At 37.5% G+C, this 24,782-nt stretch overlaps 1 protein-coding gene across 1 annotated transcript in view; it reads right to left on the bottom strand.

Moving 5' to 3' along the window:
- LOC150083497 (uncharacterized) overlaps positions 1-24,782 on the bottom strand; it is a 656,046-nt gene that overhangs the window by 2,510 nt on the left and 628,754 nt on the right. Inside the window, exons 12-13 of the mRNA XM_090377318.1 lie at positions 19,221-19,365; positions 11,344-11,487 (exon numbers count right to left, since the gene is read on the bottom strand). Coding sequence (XP_090233444.1) covers positions 11,344-11,487; positions 19,221-19,365 — 289 coding nt within the window. The remainder of the gene's footprint in view (positions 1-11,343; positions 11,488-19,220; positions 19,366-24,782) is intronic.

The raw sequence follows: 24,782 nt of genomic DNA, 5'->3' as shown, positions 1-24,782 counted from the left end.
CTCCAGGTACTTTAGTACTTTCTTTCTTAATGCCCGGTAAGACTGATTAAGTGATAGGGTGTACATGGTCATCATTGGCAGGGCACTTGAAAAATAGCAGTGTTGGCACCGTCATGGGGTGATGAAGGTACCAACACTAACTTAAAACTCATTCTCCCCACTTCAAGGAAATTAGTGCATATGTGCAGTATGATTCACATAATTTGGTATTAGTATTGGCAATGTAATGCAAGGAAGCTAATTAAACATCAGGGAGAAAAAAAAAAAAAAAAAAAACTTAAATTTAATTTGTCCAAACTTTCATTAAATTTATTCAAACTACCTGCTTCCACAACACATAAGGTGGAAGTTTATTCTAATAATTGATCATCCTTTGGATGAATGTGAATTTCTGCAATATTCCTTTTCCAATCTAAGTATATGCCTCCTTGTGCATTTCACCTGAGAAAGGGTAACAATGCCATCAGCATTGGGTTTACTTTACTTAACCCTTTAAAAGCCTAACACATTTCAATTAGGTCAAATGCAAATGTCTAGTTTCTAAAGACTGTAATTTAGAGAACTCCAGTCTTTCCTGGTAAGAATATCCTCCCCCCCCCACAACTAATCTTGTTGTTCTCTGCACCATTTCCAAGAGATCTATGTCATTCCTAAAATGAGATTTCTAAATTAGTATGCAGTATTACAGATATGGCCTAACCACTGCCTTATACAATGGAATAATCGCCTCATTATCCCTGCTGGAAAAGTTTGTGTATATAACTGACAGAACCCTGTGGACTGTTCTAGCAGCTTGCTTGCATTGCTCAGAGAATTTCATGTCAAAACTGTACAATCAGCTTTAGACCTATTTCATAATCCACAACCTTGAATTTGGTACCACCCAGATGGTATGTTATTTTTGGATTACTACTACCCAAATGCAGTACCTTGCACTTATCACTGTTAAACCTGAATTGCCATTTTCCAAGCATTTATCTAAATTCTCTCGAAGTAACATAACCCAATCACTGTCATTAACCTGCTCCTACCTTTGTATCATCAGCAAACTTATATATTAACCTTGAAATATCAGTAATGGGAACACCCCAGGGGCTCACATCTGGTGAGTATGGGCTTGGCACACCCAGAGTCCTGAGCTGGATATCACCATTCTTCTCTTCCTTGGTGATTCCCTTCTACTTCTGACTGCTCTCTCTCTCTCTCTCTCAGGGTAACTCAGATTTTTTTTTTTTTTTTTTTTGTCTGGTGCAGCAGAAGTCTCAGGCTTCCTTGCACTATATGGCTAATGATAACAATAATAAACACTGCCCCCTGTGGAACCTCACTCATTGCATTAGTTCATGAAAAAGCAATGGCCATTTAAATGGACTTTGTCTCCCACCACTTAACCATCCCTTTATCCAAAGTGGTAACTTACCCCTAATGCCACATTGCTCCAATTTATACAATAATTATTCAAGTGGTATAGTATCAAAGGCTTTACTGAAATCTAACTATATAATGTCAAAATTATTCTTTGCATCTAATTCCTTTGTAACACTTCATAGTAGCTAATCAGATTGGTGAGGCATGATCTAGCTTTAACATATCCATACTGGACTGCCTTATGACTATAATCCTATCAAGATGATCTTGCATTACTTCTTTAACTATTAATTCCATTATTTTTCCCGGCAGAGAAGTTAAGCTTGTAGGTCTATAGTTATTCCCTTCACCCTTTGGACCACTCTTGTGAATAGAAGATACATCTGCACATATAATTGAGTATATTCCATCAGCCCAGTTCATTGTTTAACTGCAGAAGTTTCTCTTCTATCTTATAAAATCATTTAACCTCCAATCATTCTTAGACAGACTTCTGCTGATTCCATCTCTAAAACCTTAATGTGTGAATGTAGATGCAAAATATTTATTCAGTTTATCAGCAATCTGTACAGGATCATCAGCAGTTATATCAGTCATATCCAGTGAACTGAAGTGATTCATCCCTTTCCTTCAATTATTAACCTGGCAGTGGTGGTACTCCCATTTGTAGCAAAAACAGTGACAGGGCACTTGTCAGGTGCCCATTTTCTTTTTATTCTTTGGAATTTTTTTTTTTTTAATTCTGCTTGAACAGTGCCAATATTTCATCTTTTGTTTAACTGATTATAATGCCTATTGTATGTAATTTTTAAAAACTATATTAAAATTTTTAAAACAAGCTGTTGTTTTACACTTAAAAAAAAATCTGATTAAAATAATTTTGTTAAAAATTACAAAAAAACATTACACAAAACAGAAACAACAATCTCTTAGTCTCTTTCTTTTACCAAGTTAAAAGAACATTTTTAAGTGTGTGAAATTTCATACTATGCATATTTGGATACTATGATGCGGTCACAAAGGAACTGGATGCAAAGAATTTTGATATCATATATTTGGATCTTAGAAAGACTTGATACTGTTGTACATGGAAGACTGGTGCAAAAATTGGAGTAGTGTGGCATTGGAGGCAAATTGCTGGTATGGATGAAGGGATGGTTGAATAGGAGAAGACAGAGAGTGGTAAACAATTGACACTGCTCTTTGTGGACTAATGTTATAAATGGAATTCCCCAGGGTTCAGTGTCATTCTCCGTATTTATTAATGATATTGATGATGGTATATCAGGCTTAATGTCCAAGTTTGCAGATGATATGAAGGTTGGCAGGGTTGTTAATGACAGTATGCTACTGCAACAGGATCTAGAAAATTCAGCAGATGGGCTGAGAGGTGGCAACTGAAGTTTAATATTGACAAATCTAAAGTACTGCATATGGGAAGCAGTAACCCCTGAGTAACGTATAAACTGTGGGGTACTAAACTGATGGTGGTAAAGAACAAAAAGGACTTGGGGATAATTGTGCAGTCAGATATAAAGTTTTCTGAGCACTACAGAAGATCTGCAAGAGTAGCTCATGGTGTCTTGTCAATGATATACAGGAATTTTTCTTGCAGGAATAAGGAGGCGATTATCCCCTTGTATAAGGCAATGGTAAGGCTACACCTTGAGTACTGCATACAGGTTTGGAGGCCTCATTTTAAGAAGGATGTAGAGCTGTTGGAATGAGTACAGAGAAGGGAAACAAGATTACCGAATGGAACAACGGGTTGTTCTTATGAAGAAAGGCTCAAGTTTTGCAGATTACAGTGTCCAGATACTAGGCATCTGTGAGGTGATCTGATTGAGGTGTATAGAGCCTTGAATGGTTTGAGCATGCTCAGTGCTGATGGGATTTTTCCTATTTGCTCAGAATAATCATATGAGAAGGCATAAATTCAAATTAGTATTAGTAGAGGCATTTGATGCAAGAAAGCAAGCTTATGCAGCATCAGCCAAAAAAAAAAAAAAAAAAAAAAACCCACTTCCACTTCACCCCTCTGTTCGTTCAAAATACCTGTCCAGCTGAGCCTTAAACTTATTTAGGCTGTCAACCTCCACCACAAGGGATGGAAGTCTGTTCCACCAACCAACCACCCGCTGGCTAAAGGCAAATTTCCGCACGTCTATCCTACATCTGTCTTTCCTCAATTTGAATTTATGCCCTCTCAGGTGATTTTTCTGAGCTAGAGGAAGAATCCCATCAGCATTGAGCATGCTTAAACCATTCAAGGCTTTATACACCTCTATCAGATCACCTCGCTGGTGCCTAGTCTCCAGACACTGTAATTTGCAAAACTTAAGCCTTTCTTCGTAAGAGCACCCCTTTGTTCCATTCACTAATCTTGTTGCCCTTCTCTGTACTCGTTCCAGCAGCTCTACATCCTTCTTGAAATGAGGCCTCCAGACCTGTATACAGTACTCTAGGTGTGGCCTGACCATCGCCTTATACAATGGAATAATCACCTCCTTATCCCTGCTGGAAAAATTCCTGTATATCATTGACAATACTCCATGAGCTACTCTTGCAGCCCGTCTGCACTGCTCAGAGAACTTCATATCTGCCTGCACAACCACCCCCAGGTCCCTTTCATTCTCTACCACTGTCAGTGTAGTACCACAGAGTTGATACGTTGCTCTGGGGTTGCTGTTTCCCATGTGTAGTACTTTACATTTGTCAATGTTAAACTTCATTTGCCACCTCTCAGCCCATCTGCTCAACCTTTCCAGATCCTGTTGCAGCAGCATAGTGTCAGTAGTGTCTTTGACAACCCTCCCAACCTTTGTATCGTCTGCAAACTTGGACATTAAGCTTGATATACCATCATCAATATCATTTATAAATACAGAAAACAATAATGTACCCAACACTGAGCCCTGAGGGACTCCACTAATAACATTAGTCCACGATGAGCAGTGTCCATTGATTACCACTCTCTGTCTTCTCCCCCTCAACCACCCCTTTATCCATAGCAGCAATTTGCCTCCAATGTCACACTGCTCCAATTTGTGTAGCAGTCTTCCATGTGCAACAGTATCAAAAGCCTTTCTAAGATCCAAGTATATAATATCAAAGCTATTCCCTGCATTCAGTTCTTTTGTGACTGCATCAAAGTATCCAATGAAATTGGTCAGGCAAGACTTCCCCTTAACAAAACCATGCTGCGTCCGAGCTATAACTGAAGTCTTGTCTAAATGATCCTGCAGTACTTCTTTAACCAGTGCTTCCATTAATTTTCCTGGAACAGAAGTTAAGCTCACAGGTCTATAATTACTTGTGTCAGCCTTTGATCCTCCTTTGTGAATTGGGGTCACATTTGCACATCTCCAGTCATTGGGGTACCTCCCCTGAGTCCAAGGAAGCTCTCATAATTATGGCTAAGGGTTTGCTTACTTCCTTTGCTGCCTCCTTTAATATAACTGGATAGATCCCATCCACCCCGGGTGGCTTTCTTGTGTTTGTCTTCAACAGTTTCTCCTCCACTTTACTCCCAGTTATTTCAAGTTTCTGTAGATGTTTCTGCTAGAGTTGAATACACCTCTGGCATTCCCCTCGCTGAATAACTCCTCATGTGTGAATGTCGATGCAAAATATTCATTTAGTTTGTTAGCTACCTGAGCAGGATCATTAACAGTTGACCCATCAATATCAAGTGGACCAATCTGATTCATCCCCTTCCTTCTGGAGTTTACATAAGTAAAGAACTCTTTGCTGTTTTTCTTTGCTTCCCTTGCCAAGGATTTCTAGTAATCTGCCTTCGCCTGCCTAACCTCCTTTGTAACTTGGTTGCATATCAACTTGTATCTATCATAGGCTTCTGTGTCATGTGTTAATTTGTAAGTATCCCATGCATTTTTCTTCTCTGCCATATGCCTCATTAGTTCATCTAACATCCAATTTGGCCTAACCCTTGAACAATATTTCTTAGTTGGTATGTAAAGCCCAGTAGCTTCCAAGATAAGTTCTTTGAATGCTTCCCATTTTGAATTTGCTGTTGGTAACATCATCAGTTGGTCCCACTGTATAGAATTTAAATACTGTCTCAGTCCATCGTAGTCGCCTTTACGGAAGCAATAACCCTTCCCTTTACCCCTAATGGTAGTTACCTCTTTGAGTAAATCCCACTTCAGCACACTGTGATCACTGCCACCTAGTGGTTCATTTATCTGCAGATTCTTAATGCATGAAGAATCACTGCTGATATTCAAATCAAGAGTATTACTCCCTCTAGTTGCCTCCCGAACATGCTGATGTAGAAAACAATCATCCAATAAATCCACAAAAGCCCTGCTAATGTGTGAGTAACCAGCCCCCAAATTGCATGTCAATATCTGGGAAAATTAAAATCTCCCATTATAAGACACTCTGATTTACTGGCCTACTCTATTTCCCTGTACAGTTCCTTATTATACTCATCAGAGTCATTAGGCCTATAGCACACTCCTACTCTCAATTTTGATCTCCCAATGTTTATGTCACACCAAACTGACTCCACACTGCACTGTCCAGCAATGTCAACTGGCTTCACTTCCTTGGTTTTTATGTGTTTCTTAACTAATAGCATAACCCCTCCCCCCTTCCTATCCTTTCTGTAGACGTTGTTCTCCCCAAATTGCAGTTCTGCATCCCTTATATCTGTGTGACACCACGTCTCTGATATCCCAACAATATCTGCCTTCGATGTTTTGAGCAATACCTCAAATTCATCAAATTTATTTACTAAACTCCTAGCATTGGTGTACACGCAAGTATACCTGCACCTGTTTCTATTCTTAGCTACCCTAACACAACCCATGTGTTTACTTGTACCACAATGGCTCCCAGCAGTCTCTGAAATACCATGCATCTTGTTTTTCAGGCTTCTGCTCATTCTAATAGAAGCAGTGCAAGAATCTCTTTCACCTCTGCCAGTGGCTACTGTCAATCTATTGGTCTTTGTCTCCCCCCAAGCTAGCAGTTTTCCGACCCACCTAACACTGCCTCGATAGCATCAGCAAATATTCTTGCACCCTTTCTATTTAAGTGTATCCCATCCCTGTAGAAGCAATCTCTCCTGTTAACAAGTACAGTCCAGGCTGAAAAAAATTCTACCCCTTGAGCCTTGCACAATCTTTCCAGGGCCGAATTGATCGACAAGGCTCTCATCATATACTCCCTCCTATCGTGTCTGGGCAGAATTGCAGACACTTTCAAATTCAACCCTAATTCTCGGCTTTTGTTCAACAGTGACCTGTACTTGTTAAGTAATTCTGCCGGTCTCCTACTCTTAATATTATTAGTGCCAACGTGTACAACTATATCACCTTTTGTGCCCTTAAAAGATGATATTCTCTCTACAACATCATCAACCTTTGCCCCTGGCAGACATACCCTGGTCCTGTTCCACCTATCTTTTTTACAAAGCATGTTCCCTGTTTCCCTGACAATAGAGTCACCAACAACTACTAGTTCCTTCGGGACCAGCGCATTCTGCCTTAGGGGTTGTCTCTGTGTCACGCGATGCCCAAGTGCAAGCTCTGGCGTTGATGTGGGCAGCTGAGAGCTTGATGGGCCCCTCAATTTAGTTTCTTCGAGGGCATCCACCCTGTCCTTCAAGCTCTCATATAGGCCCACAAGAACGCCGAGTTGTTGCCTGATATCGATACACTCCTTGCATCGCGCACACACAAAGACATCCCCCTTGGCAGTATCATGTCCCGTACCCGATTGCTCTGCAAACATCAAGCAAACAGTGCATTTTATAAGGCTGTCAGTCAGAGGAAAACTGCCCCCCTCAGTTCTGCTCTGAGCCACAGCACTTCCATTAGCTTGAGCCTTTTGCTTTGCTGCTCTGGTCTGAGTCATGATTCTATTAATTTATTAATTAATTATGTTATGTTATTAATTATATTACGTTTGTAATCTAAGTCGTTATATTGAGGAAAGACAGTTGTAGGATTGATGTGTGGAAGTTTGCCTTTAGCCAGTGGGTGGTTGATTTCTGGAACAAACTTCCATCTGTTGTTGTAGAAGTTGATAGCTTAAATAGATTCAAGGCAGAACTGAACTAGACAAACATTTGGAGCAAGTGGATGGGTGAAATGAAAAGGGTTTTTTTTTTTTTTTTTTGCTGATTTCTGGAACAAACTTCCATCTGTTGTTGTAGAAGGTAGAAGTTGATAGCTTAAATAGATTCAAGGCAGAACTGAACTAGACAAACATTTGGAGCAAGTGGATGGGTGAAATGAAAAGGGCTTTTTTTTTTTTTTTTGGCTGATGCTACATAAGCTTGATTTCTTGCATCATGTGCCTTTGCTAATGCTTTCCTGCCATTTTTTGCATTATTTCTGTCCTTGCCCTCATTTCTTTGTTTCTTCTCAGTGTCATTAGTAAATAATCTTGTCAAAATTTTAACTCTTACTACAGTGTTATCCAGGCTCATACATATACAACTGTTAATGTAAGTTGTTCTTTACATGATATCTCAACAAACATTTGGAGCGAGTGGATGGGTGAAATTAGAAAGTTTTTTTTTTGGCTGATGCTGTATAAGCTCACTTTCTTGCATCACATGTCTCTACTAATGTTAATTATTATTATTATTATTAGCCATATGGTGCAAGGAAGCCTGAGGCTTACGCTATTGCACCAGCCAAAAAAAAAAAAAAAAAATATCTGAATTACACAGAGAGAGAGAGAGAGAACAAGAGTCAGAAGTAAAAAGGGAATCACCAAGAAAGAGAAGAATGATGATATCCAGCTCAGGACTTTTTTTTTTGGTTAGTTGTTGGTGCATCGTCTTCTGTGGCCATAATTGCACATTCCAAAGTTTTTGCATTTTTTACTGTGATTCAAGCCCGAGGCGGGATTCGAACCCGCAACCTTTGGGTTGCCAGGCAGGCAAGCTCAGGACCCTGGGTGTGCCAAACCCATACTCACCAGATGTGAGCCCCTGGGGTGCTAATGTACATTTCTGCTTTTTATGAACATAAATACATGGTGTGCAAAACTTAAGAACTAGTCAGGTTTTGATCTGCAGCTTCTTACAGGAGTGGCCTGGATATGGGAAAAGCATACCAAAGGAATCTCGAGAGGTACAGAAATGATGAAGCTTGAACACCAACACAAAAACGGAAACCAAACGGTACAGAGGGACTTTATTAAAAAATGGCAACATAGCACTGGCTACGATGATGCAGATGCATCACTGCCAAAGATGGAACAAAGGGAAGAGGAGGTCCTCAGTAGGAGACATGGCCACCCCTAACGTCAATGCAAGCTTTGCACTGCCTGTCCATACTTAGAGCAATGTTGTTGATGAGTTCTTGCAGTAACATTGTCCATTCCTCTGTCAGCACCATCTTCAGCTGGTCAACATTTTCTGGTGGGTGTGGACGTGCCACTAGGCATCTCCCCAGAGCGTCCCATATGTGTTCGATGGGATTTAGATTGTTGGAACGGGCAGGTCAATCCATACGAACAATGTCCTCACTTTTCTAAAGCATATCAACAGCTGCATTGTGATGGAGTGTGGCGTTATCATCCATAAACACGAACTCGGGACCAATGACACCTTGGAACAGACGTACATGGGGAAGGATTACCTCGGTACAGTAGTGGCCACCGGTTACAGTGCCACCTTCCAGTATCTGGAGTTGTGTACGTCCGTTCAAGATAATGCCTCCCCAGACGAGAACACCTCACCCGCCGTATCGATCCCTTTCAGTGATGTTTGCTGAGTGATACCATGTGCCAACGTCTTGTCAGATTAGCTGATGTTCAGAATCACTCATGAGACTGAATCTGCTCTCATCAGTAAAGAGTATCTTACCCCACTGCACTTCTGTCCAGTCCTTGTGTTCCATGCACCACTGTAAATGGTGTCTCTGATGGGCAGGTGTTAAAGGGACACAGCATACTGGCTGTCGGGCAAACGGTCCACCTTTGTGGAGTTGCCTGGCCACAGTAAACCGCGATATCCTGCATCTTGTGCAGCTGGTTTGCAATGGATCCCTCTGTCTGGTGTCGGTCCCTCTTGGCCCATAGAAGTATATAGCAATCATCAGTGGGTGCTGTGTTTTGTGGAAAACCATCACCGGTCCTTCGAACAGCTGTACCTGTCGTTCTGAAGGTCGACCACGCACGCGAGGCAATGCTATGGGCAATACCGAACTCTTCGTCCTTCCTTGAGCTTCCCAATTATTCAACCCCAGGTAAAGTCATCCAGATGTTGTCTATTGGCCATTTCGTTGTCTGTAGCACTGTATGAAACCAATCGAACATCTGTAACAATCGTGCTCACCATTCGGTAATTTGCACATAACTGCTGCATTTATCTGTTAATGTGAGCCCTCTCTTATCACAATTTAAATTTTTGCATGTGCACCAGCTTTCTACTGAATGGCCACCATTATGAAAATTGCCAGAGGCTGTTTCGTTTCATTTTGTGGTTGTAACCTTTAGAAATAGTGTTGGTCCTTAAGTTTTGCATACCAGTGTATTTATTAAAAAAAAAATTTTTTAGTAGGATTAACAGCATTTTCATAAAATTTTATATTCGACTCTTTTGTAAGATTTTAACCTATTGAATTGTAATGTAATGCATCTATTTTCCAAAATAGATGCATGATGAACATTCACTATGCCTTTGATATTCGTGCCCCTGTACTCGTTCCAGCAACTCTACATCCTTCCACATTTTAGGAAGGATGTAGAGTTGCTAGAACGTGTACAGAGAAGGGCAACAAGATTGGTGAGAGGAACAAAGAGAGGCTTAAGTTCTGAAAGTTGCAACATCTGGAGACTAAGCACCTGCGAGGTGATCTGATTGATGCATATAAGGCCTTGAATGGTTTGAGCAGGATCAATGCTGATGGGATACTTCTGCTTGCTCAGATTAAGAACCTGAGGGGGCATACATTCAAATTGAGGAAAGAGTTGTAGGATTGATGTGTGGAAGTTTTCTTTTAGACAGTGAGTTAGTTTGATTGCTGGAACAGACTTTCATCTGTTGTTGTGGAAGTTGATAGCTTAAATAATTTTAAGGCCGAACTAGACAAACATTTAGAGTGACAGGATGGGTGAAATGGGAAGGTTTTTTTCTTTCCTTTTAGCTGATGCTATAAGCTTGCTTTCTTGTATCATATGCCTCAACTAATGCCAATGCTAATATAGTAAATGGTTACATTTCAAACTGTGGTCAACTTAACATGAGCATGCAGTCAGTTGATGACTGCTTCGTGGACTTCCAAAAACTTGCATCAGAGGCCCTATCACTTGTATCATGTGATAGGGCCTCTTCACCACACTTGTACATAACCTGTATAAAATTTCAGTGTTTCAGATTCACTTTTCATCATAAATTTTAAAATACAATTTTATGATATATTCAATATATCCACAACTTTACAAACAATCAGTTTCATCATACTGGTATTGACATCTTTAAAAAAAGCAAAATAGTCCAAGGCAACTTTTAATCTTCATAATATTTATGGTATATGCAAGGGTTTATATTATATATCATCAAAAATTAAACTTCACTGAAATCTATGGGTGTGTAGTTGCACACAAGGCCAGCTATCACTGAATCTTTTAAAATGTTCCCACAGATAATCAAATCAGATTTAGGCTATCTCATGTGAATTAAGAGATACAGCAAATAGAGATTGGCAATATATTTTGGGTTGAAATATTTTGTTTCCCTTCTGTAGATTTCTTCTTCTTGTTAGCAGTTAATTCCCATATATATAGTAGATGAATTTTGTTTTAAAAAGGGAAACCAGAGTTATTTTGGAAGAAAACCTTAAATGATATCAGGCATTAACCCAATCTATCATTTAATTCTTTATTGCTATTGGGGAGTAATAGAGCAGCTACCCATTTTTCAAACTTTTAATAAATTAATTTTGTGTCACAACCTATGCCAGTGTATACATAATAAAAAAAACACCTTACCTCAAACTGGAGAAAAGCTTCCTTTTCTTCAAATTCATGTATGATTCTAGATTTAGCACCTCTCTCTGGAGCATGAGATTGATGTTCCTCTAGTTCTTTCTCTAGTCTGAGAACATTATTTTCATGATCTTGTAGTTGTTCTCTCTAAAGCCAGCATTAGAAAAGATGGATTTCAGTTTTTTTTTCTTTAAACCTAATTTATATGAACCTTCTTTATACAACATTTCATCATATAAGACCAATTCTCAGTTTCTTTTAAAACACTTTGTAATCTAGAAATAACTCAATCCAGTTTTTTTTTTGTGTCTGATTACATCAAACAAAGATTAACTAATTAAGAAAATTAAGTCTCCATTAGGAGTGATACCCCTCCCTGAAACACATAAAATTAGACTTAACTGTGTTTATTTTCCATTCTGTGATTAGATTATTTCATTTTTTTAAAATAATATAAGTTGCTGTTTTAAATTTTAACCCTTTGACTGCTATAATGTTAAAGAACAAAATCAATCCCTAGAGCCACCATTTTTTTTTTTTTTTTTTTTTTTTGTTATTATGGTGCCTGAACCTTATGGGAAAAAATTACATTTCCTTGTTTTTTTTTTTTTTTTTTTGTGAGAGATACCTTGCACTGTCACAGTTAGTTTAAACATTTGTGTTTACATTTCTTATATTGATTTCTTCAGTTGATCACAATGTCTGAAGTTGTATGGTGCAATGTAATTATGAAACTTATGAAGAAAAACAGCAAAACTTTTGGATGAATATTTATCAAATGATGACTGTTTTGGAAATAACATTTTTAATAATTGTTCATCAGAAAAATATTTTGTTAGTACTAATTCAGAATTATTAGATGAAGGGCATTCTAAAAAATTAAAGGAGAACAATCTACTCTTAGTTTAACGATGTTCATGCCATTAATTATAATTCAGGTTCTGATCATGAAGAAGCTTCATTTCAAGATACAACATTTTTACTACAGACTGAAACCATTACTATCAGTGTGTCCAGAATGGATACTGTGCTTGTGACTATCAAGAGTGTTATAACGTTTTGCCTTGATCCTGATGAATCTACCAACTCAGCGATTCAGATAGCATTAACTGAGAGAGAGCTATCAGTGTTCATGCAAAGCAATTTGATTTTACAAGGACTAGAGTGTGAGATAGTCTTTATATGAAGAGCACATAAAGCACACATGATTTTTTAGGCTATTAGTAACTGAAGAGATAACAAATCTTATTATTGTTGAAATAAACTGATATGTATTTCAGTCAATACGCCCCCCCACATAACATTTTGTATAAATGATGTCTGCATAAGTAGAATGATAAGTGATTCATAAGAGAATGAATGTTTTCTTGGAATGCTAATGTGAATGGGATTAATCAGACTTCAAAACAATTTCTGATTACTGGTCAAAAAAATTCTATATATCATAATAAAATTTAAACTTTCATTGTTAGATTAATTTCAATGATGATACTGCCAAAATGGACTGCCTACACACAAACCTACACTCATGGACCAAATGAGAAAAATATGAGACAAAATGAGAGAAATATTTTGATAAATACACTGGTATTCAAAGAAAGTGCATCACCCCTTAAAATTGTAATTGTTGTCAGAATAACGTTAAGTATATGGCAATATTTCTTACAGATTGCATCAGATAAGATTGACATGCATAGGTGACGATGTAATATTTCATCGGCTGTTACTTTCAGCTATATAAGCATGCTCTGCAAGAGCTGCAGTCATTCCTTGCTTGTGTCAGGATGGCGAGTTACGTGCAGTTCATGCCATGAAGAAAGCGTGCTATTGTTGCTTTACATGAGGAAGGAAGTTCTTCCCGTCATATTGCTTATAGAGTGTCTTATAATCAGTCGACAGTGAGTTGTTGTTTGGTTTTTAGGAGCATTAGCAACTAAGGCCATATTGCTCCGGGATATGCGGTGGTCATTCCCTGACCTTTCCACATCCTCCGTATTTGGTGGTGACGGGCTCGAACCCCGGTCTAATCAAGAAGCGTGTGCTACGCACTGCTGCTCCTTCCCACCTGGCTACGGAGGCGCCTAACGACAGTGAGTAGATTTCTTTCCAAACTCAAGAATAATGGTTTTGCTGATAGGAAAAAAGGAACCGGATGCTGCAAACGAGTCTCTACGCCAAAACAGGATCACGTTTTGAAGCACTTATGCCTTAAAAACAGTAAAGCTTCTTCATCTGAGCTGCAAAAAGAATGGAAAAAACATATAAGAGTGGTAGCAAGTGCAGTAACAGTCAGAAGATGCCAATTCAAAAATGGACTTGTAGCCTGTCATCTTAAGAAGAAGCCCCTCCTCACACAAAAATAAAAAGGCCCGATTAATTTGGTGTAAGGAGCATGTCAAATGGACCCCAGAGCAGTGGAAGTCAGTTATTTTCTCAGATGAGAAGAAATTCAACCTGCATGGCTCTGATGAGAGACAAACAATTCGCTATAGATGTGGTGAAGAATAGCATACAGACTGCATGGCGTCTACAGGAAATTCCCTACCAGCCAAATGATATGGGGGTGCATTTCATATCACGGAGTAGGTCACCTGCAGTTTATAAAAGGTTCTGTAAATGCCAATGGATACCTAGCTATATTGGAAGGCAAACTGCTGCCAACCATTACAGACCATTGCAACCCGGCAAGTAACTGCATCTTTCAGGACGACTCTGCTCCTTGTCATTGGGCGAAAAGTGTAAGTAGGCACTTCTGTAGTTACTTTAGCTTTATTTCTGCATTAGAGGTTCAACAGTAATGTGTTTACATTTGTTACAGGTGAAAAAATGGTTGGAAGAAGGGTCCATTTAAACTTTTAGCTGGCCAGGAAACAGCCCAGACCTGAATTGTATAGAGAACTTTGGCATCGTGTGGAATCTGCAGTTGCCAGAATTTTGGAACCACGAACTATCAGTTGATTATCTTCAGAAATTGATCTTGTCAATGCCTCTATAGTGTGCTGCTGTCATCAAGGCCAGAGGCAGTTCAACTAAATATCAGTTTGCACCTAGTGAACTTTTCATTTTGTTTTCTATTTAAAATGATAAACTGAAGCAAATTGAGGGCTTCTGATAACATTTCAGCCATTATTGTCATGTTTATCAAAACTGTTGTATAAATGTTGAAAATTTTCATTTTGGAATATTTTGAGAGCACCTGTCAAATATTACTTAGCTTTGCCTTAACTATTAATAAATATCTTTTGTTTATATTTCTATTTGTGATGCTAGTCATTAATGTGACATACCATCATGAAAAAGGGTTAGAAATGCGAATTCGTAGGTGATGCACTTTCTTTGAACACACCAGTGTATATAAGAAAAAATGTATGTATGGTAGAAGCCCTTTTATCCGATGTGATCAGGACCAGTAGTTGGTCATTTAATCAAAAATATAGTTAAAGCGGGGAATCATAAAAAAGTGTACATACATATCTTAAACATTTTATTTTTGCTTAAAACATATACTTGTACATTCATTTATATAAAATCAATAATTTTAATCTGTTTAGATGATGAAATATGACATTTTTCAGCAGAGTTCTTTCATTTTTTTAGGACATTTATATATCTGAATTAGTGTGATCTAGGATTAATGCCTAAATTTTTGCAAAGCTCTCTTCTGTTACAGCAATTGCTGTGCATCCTGGGATTTCTTCATCATGCACTGAGGTTCTTCCACATTTGAATTGTTTATACCAATAAGCAACAACACTGTAACCTGGACAATGTTGTCCACAAACAGCAACCATTTCTTTGTAGATTGTTTTGGATGTTTTCTCTTACAGAAAAAGGAACCAAATCACTGATCTGTATTCCACTTTATCCATTGTGATACTTTACTTCATTCAACAATAGGAAAAAAAAAAAAAAAAAAAATTGATTGTCATATCAAACCCAAAATTTGTGCGCTTGCTATAGAGATTAAGAGATCAAACAAAAAAAAAAAAAAATTCATCTTTCTATCACAACTACATCTTTGAACTCCCCTGTACAGACATATGTACTTTAAACATCCCAATGTGACCAATGAGCTGTTAATAGTGCACATAACATGATTAACCAAAACATCTCATTAAATGCAATACACAAAAATTTGGGTATATATTGTTTTAAATATTACGTTGTATTTCTTTGGCATCTTGTTAACGGAGACTGTTAAATCAAATTTACCTTTGATATCACTACCACCTATACAAAAACAAATATGTTTTTGTATGGGGGGGTGGTGACATTGCAGAGTAAAACTTATACTCTGTGATATGTAACATACCAATAAGTGCATTCCACATATTTTATGCAAATCTGTGCATTGCACTTAATGGTATGTAAAATATATAGACTAGTGCATCTAATATGTGATGGTAATGGCTATGTAATATGTAATGGTATGTAAAATATGTAGATTAGCACATCTAACAGCCAATTTGTTAACTAGAGACCAAAAATGGAATTAAGCAAGAATTAACAGAAATTTTTAAAGGTTCAAAATTTAATGGTAAAGTCATAGTTTTATAATTTTTTCTGTGAAAAATATAGAAAATTATGTTAGGACGATGAGATGGAAAAGGAGTCAAAAAGCAATGTCACATCTGAAGATTCACAACTGTAAATCTGAAGAGTTGGCAGCCATGATAATGGAATATCACTGCTTTGTCTCTTATCAGCAAAGTTCTTATAGATCACTGGCAGATTCTCCATGTGCTATCACTGCACCCTGACTGCACTACTGAAAATATTAGACTTTTATTCATAACCATGACTCAAAATTTATTATACCTATTCAGTGCCACTATGACATTCAAAAAAAATTAAAATTATTATTTAAATATTTAACACAGTAGTTTGACACTCATACAAATATCATGCATTTCTCTATAGAATTCATATCATGTATTTGTGTATTCAAAGGCCAATATATATGTTGTGTGGACTGAAAAACATATAAAAAGAAACTCTAATCCCTCTTACTAAGCTCAGCTAACTACAGACTTGATTGAGAGAGGTCTTTAGAAATTTTTCCAGTCATCAACAGGAAATAAACCCTGACCTTTCCAAATGAGTAGCAAGTTGTGTTTTGTGCTGACTAAGCTTCCATGGGAAAACCTGGTCACTATGATATTATTTATTATTACAAATAACTATAATTCAACAGCACCAAAACTGTTCTACAGATACAAAAATATCCATGAAGTATAATTTTGCATCTGCAGAATTGTGTGTACACAGGGCATTATAAATATTCCTCCAGTCATCAACAAGGATTGAACCCACTCCTCTCCTGAGTGGCAGATGATACCATATTATGCTAATTACATTAAGAGAGGCAGCAAAGGAAGATAAGCAAACCTTTAGCCATAATTAAGACAGCATTTTGATCCAGGGGAGTCCCTATGAACTGGAGATGCGCAAATACATCCTAATTCACAAAGGGGATCAAAGGGCAAAGTGAGTAATTACAGACCTGTCAGGTTGACTTCTTTTCCAGAGAAAATAATGGTGACACTAGTCAAAGAAGTAATGCAGAACCATCTAGACAGGAATGCAATAACATCAGTCAAAGCATGGATATTTTAAGGGATCTGTCTAATCAATCTGATTGGATATTATGATGCAGTAACAAAGTTTGTTGTTTGTTATTTAGTTTTTAGGAGCATTAGCAACTAAGGCCATATTGCTCCGGGAACTGCAGTGGTCATTTCCTGACCTTTCCGCATCCTCCGTATTTGGTGGTCATGGGCTCGGACCCCAGTCTAATCAAGAAGCATGTGCTATGCACTGCTGGTGCTGCCCACCTGGCTATGGAGGTGCCGCAGTAACAAAGGAAGTGAATGCAAAAAAAAATAATTCTGATAACATATACTTAGATTTAAGAAAACATATGATACTGTTGTACATAAAAGACTACTATAAAAATTGGAATAGAATGGCATTAGGGACAAGTTCCTGCTATGAATAAAATGAAGGTTGAGCAGGACAGATACCAATAAGTGATCTCTATATGCTGTATTTCAGATACCTTTAAATACAGCACATAGAGAGTAGTTATCAATGAGCACTTTTCTTCTTGGACTAATGTTATTAGTGGAGTCCCTGAGGTTCAGTGTTTATTAAATGTTACTGCTAAAGGCATATCAGGCTTAACATCTAAGTTGTCAGATGTTATAAAGGTTGGCAGGGTGGTTAATGACAGTAATCATGGTATGATAACTGCAACAAGATTTACAGAAATAGGGTAGATGAGCTGAGAAGGGGCAATTAAAGATTAACACTGACAAAGGCAAGGTACTGTATATGGGTAACAGTAATCATTAAATAACATACCGACTGTGTTATACCATACTCAAGGTAGCAGAGAATGAAAAAGACCTGGTATTAATTGTGCAGTCAGACATGAAGTTCTCTGAGAAGTGCAGACAGGCTGCTAGGAGAGCTCATAGGGTTTTGTCAGTGATATACAGGAATTTGCTATCAGTTAAATAAGTGATTATCCCATTGTATAAGGACACAGGTTATATCTTGAACACTGCATGCAAGTCTAAAAGCCTCATTTTAGGAAGGACATGAACCTATTGGAACAGGTGCAGAGAAGAGCAATGAGATTAGTAAGAGGAACAAAAGGGTACTCTTAATAAGAAAGACTTCAATTCTGCAAACTGCAGTGTCTGGAAACTAAGCACCTGCAAGGATATCTGACTGAAGCATTTATGGCTTTGAATGTATTGAGTAAGCTAAATGCTGATGGTATGCTTACATAATCATACCATCTACCTCAAGAAAGGAATCAGAATAGCAGGAAATAAAATGGCTGAGAGAGTGCCCCCTGAGGCAAACCAATAGAGATGATAGAATGAATAATTCAGCTCTGTGAATTAAAAAAGTCGAATTATGACTTGACAAAACTGATTCTAGGCAGGCCAACAAGGATCCGCTAATTAAATAATAACTGGTTAAGAGATATAGTAAGTGCTTTATCCAAACAGAATCAAATGCTGCACAAATATCAAAACCCAAAAAATGCAACTGCTTACTTCCTTCTCAAGATTTATAGATCTTTGACACTAACTGATTCAAACAAGTAATTGTAGATCTACATGAACGTTTTGGCTACCTAATACTGATTATTATATGTAGCATATTATGTCTGTACAAGTGTGTATGTATATTCATGGGCATCCATGTTAATTGGGCTGAAAAATCTCAGAAATAACTCATGGGGGGGGCCCTTACATACTCTAGCTGAGTTCTGCTAACTACAGTTTCAATTAAAGAAACCTTTAAGAATTCCTTCAGTCTCCAATGGCATTCAGATCCAGACCTATCTAAACAGACAAAAAGTGGCAAAACCGTCATAATGTCAAGAAGGAAGAGAATATGCATGTTTTATCTATATAATGTTTGTGCGCGTGCACACGCGCACGCGCACGCGCACACACACACACACACACACACACACCATCATAATGGATAAAATGTGACTTTTGCATTGTGATAATATAATTTAAAAGTATACTAAAAACAAAACTTCCATGCATAACACAGTGTGTGACTGCACTTGTTATATTTACATGTTTTTAATGATTAAAAGCGTTAATCTCATATACTGTTTAAACATCCATCACAAGAAATAAATGAATAAAAATATTCAAATGCTTCTAGAATTACCTTGATCTATTAAAACAAATAAATTAGGAATAACCAAGTTTTAAGAAATGAATATGGCAAATAATGTATATTCCATTGTGAGAATATTCTATTATGTATTACATACACATTTCTTCTAGAATACATTCTAAGTAGTAAAAAAGGGGGTAAAAAACCCAGAATCTGCTTTAGCTTACAAAATTTAGCTTTGTATGCGTAACTGGTAAAAGGGGCCTCTGGAATTTTTTCTGTGATCCAACGGCACTAGCTAGAGGTGGTGCAGATAAACTAGCAGCTACAAAGTTTATGGTGTCTATCCAACTTTGAAGTTCTTTGGAATCTCTATAAATACAAAATAATAATTAAAATACTGAGGACCTACCTTAGTAAGTTTAGCAAACTAAAATCACAAAACAAATGTTAATTATTTTTTTTAATGTTGCCATGAAACAGCTAACAGTTAGTTGTTTTGAAATTAATAGAATTTTTTATCTTGTAACATTAACTTGCACTTAGCTCATAGCCATTTTATTTATCTAATTATTAAACTTTTATTCAACTTAGATTTGGACAGTATGACAAAGTTTTAAATGCTGAATATTAAAAAAATTACATATATAGTAGTATTCAGATTGTCTGCAGTTATACAACAAATGATATATTCATGAAGATACAGTATTATGGAGTAAGTTTGCAGATATGTACCTCTGAAGTAATTAGCCTCATGAGAAACCTTCACAATTTTCTCATGCTTCTAATTTCACTGCTAAAGAGATTGCTTCCTGTGAAGTTCACCAGTGTACTTTTATAAGTAATTATAATTGATGGTAATTTTCTACACTTGTAGGACTATATTAGAGTGATTTGAATCCAGTGTCTCTCTATGCGAACAAAAATAGTTCTGGCACATTCTTAAATTTTCATAATTCCATTTACAGTGAGAACTTGTGACTCATATAGGAAACTGTTATAAATATTTATGTTGCAGCAAAATAACCTAAACAGAAACATTGTAAATAGAGGACTACCTGTACTGGATGAAATCATTGCCATTTAGTATTATTAATATCAGCTATTAGGAGCAACAAAGCACCACATTGCTTTTGCTACACCAGCCAAAAAAATAATAATACCAATAGGATTACATGAAGATTTTCATGTGGCCCAATTCTAGAAGTTAAGGTAAATGTAATAGTTCTTAAGTTTAAAAATGGAAGTTTTTCTTCCATACATTGCTTGGCGATTCACTTGGGTAACTTTGGTCCTTGAGGTTGTCACCGACAATTGTCTCAGGGATGACAAGCTAGACTTGCTACTTGGGAGTCTAAAATGCTGATGGAACTGATATTCAGGTGGCACTTGAGTTAAGCGGCGAGTTGTTGTTTAGTTTTTAGGAGCATTAGTAACTAAGGCCATATTGCTACGGGGGGATATGCGGTGGTCATTCCCTGACCTTTCCACATCCTCCATATTTGGTGGTAACAGGCTCGAACCCTGGTCTAAGAAGCGTGTGCTATGCACTGCTGCTCCTGTCCACCTGGCTAAGGAGGTGCCAAGTGGTGAGTTAAGTGAACCGAATTTCAGTGAAGTCCAGTCGTTCTACAACAGCCAAATCCTCTGCTAACACCTTCATGACGGTGGACTATTATCAACCGTATGTATAACCCATGTGTGTAAGTCTTGAAATACGGCACATAGTATACTGGAGATGATCACCCCAGTGTATACCAACTTAATGTTTTGTTTGTTTGTTTGTTATTTGGTTTTTAGGAGCATTAGCAACTAAGGCCATATTGCTCCGGGATATGCGGTGGTCATTCCCTGACCTTTCCGCATCCTCCGTATTTAGTGGTGACGGGCTCGAACCCCGGTCTAATCAAGAAGCATGTGCTACGCACTGCTGCTCCTTCCCAACTAGCTACGGAGGCACCTATACCAACTTAAGCAGGGGGCAAAGTGTAGATTCACACCACACAGAGGAATGCCACCCCTCTATGTTACCAGGTTACACTAATTAGTTAATGACTATCATCAACCAGTGCAATACCACCTTGCTTATTAGAGGCTTGAAGTGGCGAAACCCATGTTTAGTCCCCAGGGCAAAACTCTGGCAAATCCCTATCTCTTCTATTGTGCAGTATGATTGATGTCTTTTGAGATTATGGTGGGCATCATGGCAAGATCCAATCTTCCTTACATTTTGAGGGTACAGCTCTAAAACAGTGTTTGCAGGTCTGCCACTAGACAGTGCACTGAACTGAACCTATTAGTAACTCTCTAGGAAGCATCCAGATCAACTAGTGCACAATCTCACTGCCTCTACTTTGCCAAATAGTGACTGGAGGAAGTCAAAATAGTGTATATGAGGGAGAGTATTGTTGAGGCCATGTTATGTCAAATAGCTGAGTATATTAAGCTGTTTCCAAAAATTTCATTACCTCATATATCATGCCCTCCCCACATTTCCTTACTACATCACAAATAGTCAAACTAGTAAAACAAACTTATCTGCAAAAAGATCTAAACCTCCCAAACACTTCCTGATTCATGTCACAAATATACGTGGTCTCAGTTCCAATCTCAGTGATGTCCATTTCCACTTACAGACTGCCAAGCCTCATTTACTTCTGAAAGAATCCCAATTATCGGTTAGTTCAACCACTGCTTATCTCAATCCTAATTATTCACTGTACGATTCCTATCACTTCAAAGGTGGTACTTGTGCATATGTCCACTCTGATATTCCCTGTCAGAGACTTAGAAATTTGGTATCTCCGCTTTTCAATTGTTCTCTATTATTCTTCCAGCTTCACTAATCCCTTGAAATCTTTGACTTGTTAACTCTTTGATATGCCTGAGTAGACGTGTTTAAATGGCTCCAGCATGCTAACTGAAGGGGATTAACATAAATTTTATTCTGTCATTTTTAAATCTTATTTCAGTAATTAAGTAAATTTTTTCAGCAATTTTGTCAAATTAATTTCTATAGTATTTTGTAAATTTAATCCTTAACTTTTCTAAAGTACTTCTGCTAAGTTAAATTCCTTCTGGTAAGCTTGGTAGCTTAATTTTAACTTCATAAGTGGATAAAGTTTTGGTATATAGTTTAATTTATGTGATACTTTGTTAATTTAAATCCTGGAATATATTTTACCTAAATAATGGTTGTTACAAGATCTGCCTACTATACAAAGTCCAAGGACATCACGACTCACGCTGAAATGCCTGTGGGCGTTTCTGGTGTGAGTCATGGGTTCATTGATTGTATAGCATGTATTCTAAGGTCAGTCTAGTAGATAAACCAAGCTCAACTGATGATTCTTTCACTTGTACCTGATGTAAGGAGTGTACTGATTTCAAATTAGAACTTGGTGCAGTATGAGAAGAACTTGAATCAATGAGGAAACTTGCCCTAGAAAAAATGTAACTAGAAGCTTGCAAGGGACTCGAGTACCTCATGAACTGCCAAGCGATGCACCCCCGTTTCGGGTCCCAGAAAAGAATAGTCAAGTGCATACTGCTTTGGTTGAAGGAGATTTAGTTTTATTGGGAAACCATATTGTCAGGAAAATGAGTAACATTTTGTATAATAAAGATAGGTGCACCAGAACCAGGGTGTGTTTGCCAGGAGCAACAATTAATGACGTTTCCAACAGACTGCCAGATTTTAAGCTGGGTAGAAAGAGCATTTTTATTCATGTGAGGATTAATGACATTAAATGAACATGACCTGACCATTTGTTGGGAAAAAAATATAGAACCATGCTAAAAAATTCCACAAGTTAGGTCAGAATGTGCATGTTTCTGAAATTCTGCCCAGAAAAGATAATGGGGCCTCAAGAATTTGCAAAGCTCTAGTGAGGAAATTTTTATCAGTATGGCCCGCACTTGTAGGTAGAAGGAATCTATTTTGTCAAGATGGTATTTGTTTGAATAAAGGTGGTGCTAGGATTTTTGCCAGTATCACTGAGAATACTTTAAGGATTCAGGGAAACTGCTAGTTAAGGGGAGAGAAGGATAATATAGAACCTCATTTATGTGATGAAAAAAATATAGAACCATGCTAAAAAATTCCACAAGTTAGGTCAGAATGTGCATGTGTCTGAAATTCTGCCCAGAAAAGATAATGGGGACTCAAGAATTTGCAAAGCTCTAGTGAGGAAATTTTTATCAGTATGGCCCGCACTTGTAGGTAGAAGGAATCTATTTTGTCAAGATGGTATTTGTTTGAATAAAGGTGGTGCTAGGATTTTTGCCAGTATCACTGAGAATACTTTAAGGATTCAGGGAAACTGCTAGTTAAGGGCAGAGAAGGATAATATAGAACCTCATTTATGTGATGATAATGGGTCAAAGTAATGTTTACACTCAACTCAAGAATTCTTGTTTGTTGCTGCAATAGCTGATGTTAGCAAGATGCTCTGAGAGTAGCAACATTTCAATGAGTGGAAAGATAAAGCTAGGGAATTAAGTCTAAATAACTTCAAGGGATGTGTCAGGGTAGTAAACTATAGAAAAAATACTTATTCTTAATTGTGTTAACAGTAATGTCAGGAGGGTTAATAAAATGGCTGAATTCTAACTCCTGGTTAAGACAACAACTAATGTGCTGACATAATAGGGCTAACAGAAACGTGGTGTCACCCAGAAATTGGGGATAATGAGCTCCACAATGGTATGTATAACGTATTTAGGAAAGGCAGAAGGGGTTATGCTTGTTATTAAAAGCAGCCTGAGTGCAAAAAGAGCTGGCTGAGTCAGAAGTTACATCTGTCAGCATAGAATCCATGTGATATGAGTTAGCTTAAGAAATGGTATAATGAGGGTGAGAGTAATCTACAGACCAGAAGATTGTGAAGAATATAATGAGTCTCTCTATATGCAGATGAAATGGGCAAGCATAAGTAATTAACTTATGAGTGACTTCAATCTACCTCTAATTGAATAAGTAGGAGGGAAACTCAAAATGGGGAACAAAATATTTAAATAAACTAGATGATTATTATTTATACCAGCATGTTAAAGAAAATACTAGGGATATTCTTGACCTCATTGTTACTCACAAATCAGATGATGCCACTGACAAGTAGTAATCAAGTGATCACTAATTGGAAGATGAAGAAAGATTTTGCAGTAGTTAAAGGTAAAGACAAAGGTTTTAATTTCAGAAGAGGGGGGCTATGGCAGTTTAAGGCATTAAATGGCATCTATTAACTGGGCAGATTTTACATGGAGGGCTAATACACTTGAATTATGGAATATCTTTTGAGCAAAAATCACAGAATCCACGAATGATATACCATTCAAAAAATATTGCATGAGGAGGAGGTGGCCGGTATGGATGAATACAGAGTTGACCAGTCTAATAGAGCAGAAAAAGACAGCATGGGAAAGTTACAGAGCGATGAAAAGTACCGATGCCTACAGTAGCTACAAGTTGATCTGTAATAGTACCGTGGATCTTGAGAGAAATAGTGCTGAACTGTGTGAAAAGTTCTGTTACTGTTCTTGTGAGGTTTAGAAATAGAAATAGCTGTTTTGTGTGAATAATTTGGATTATCAGTTTATCCTGCAGATTATTGATGGTAACAGTGCTTTGTTAGAAATGTTTAAGGTCTATTGAGTGAAATGAGGATCGTTCAATACAAGGTTGGTTTTGTTCTGAATTACAGCTTATTTACGAGTAACTTATATCTGTGTTCTTCTGTACTGATTGTTAAAAGACACGGAAGGTAGATCTTATAGTAAGAAAGTTAGTA

Source organism: Mastigoproctus giganteus, chromosome 7 (assembly GCF_048544385.1).
Source record: "Mastigoproctus giganteus isolate SK-2022 chromosome 7, ASM4854438v1, whole genome shotgun sequence".
Classification (NCBI taxonomy): domain Eukaryota; kingdom Metazoa; phylum Arthropoda; class Arachnida; order Uropygi; family Thelyphonidae; genus Mastigoproctus; species Mastigoproctus giganteus.
Note: the sequence above shows the minus strand (reverse complement) of the source record. Positions and strands in the feature narration are given on the sequence as shown.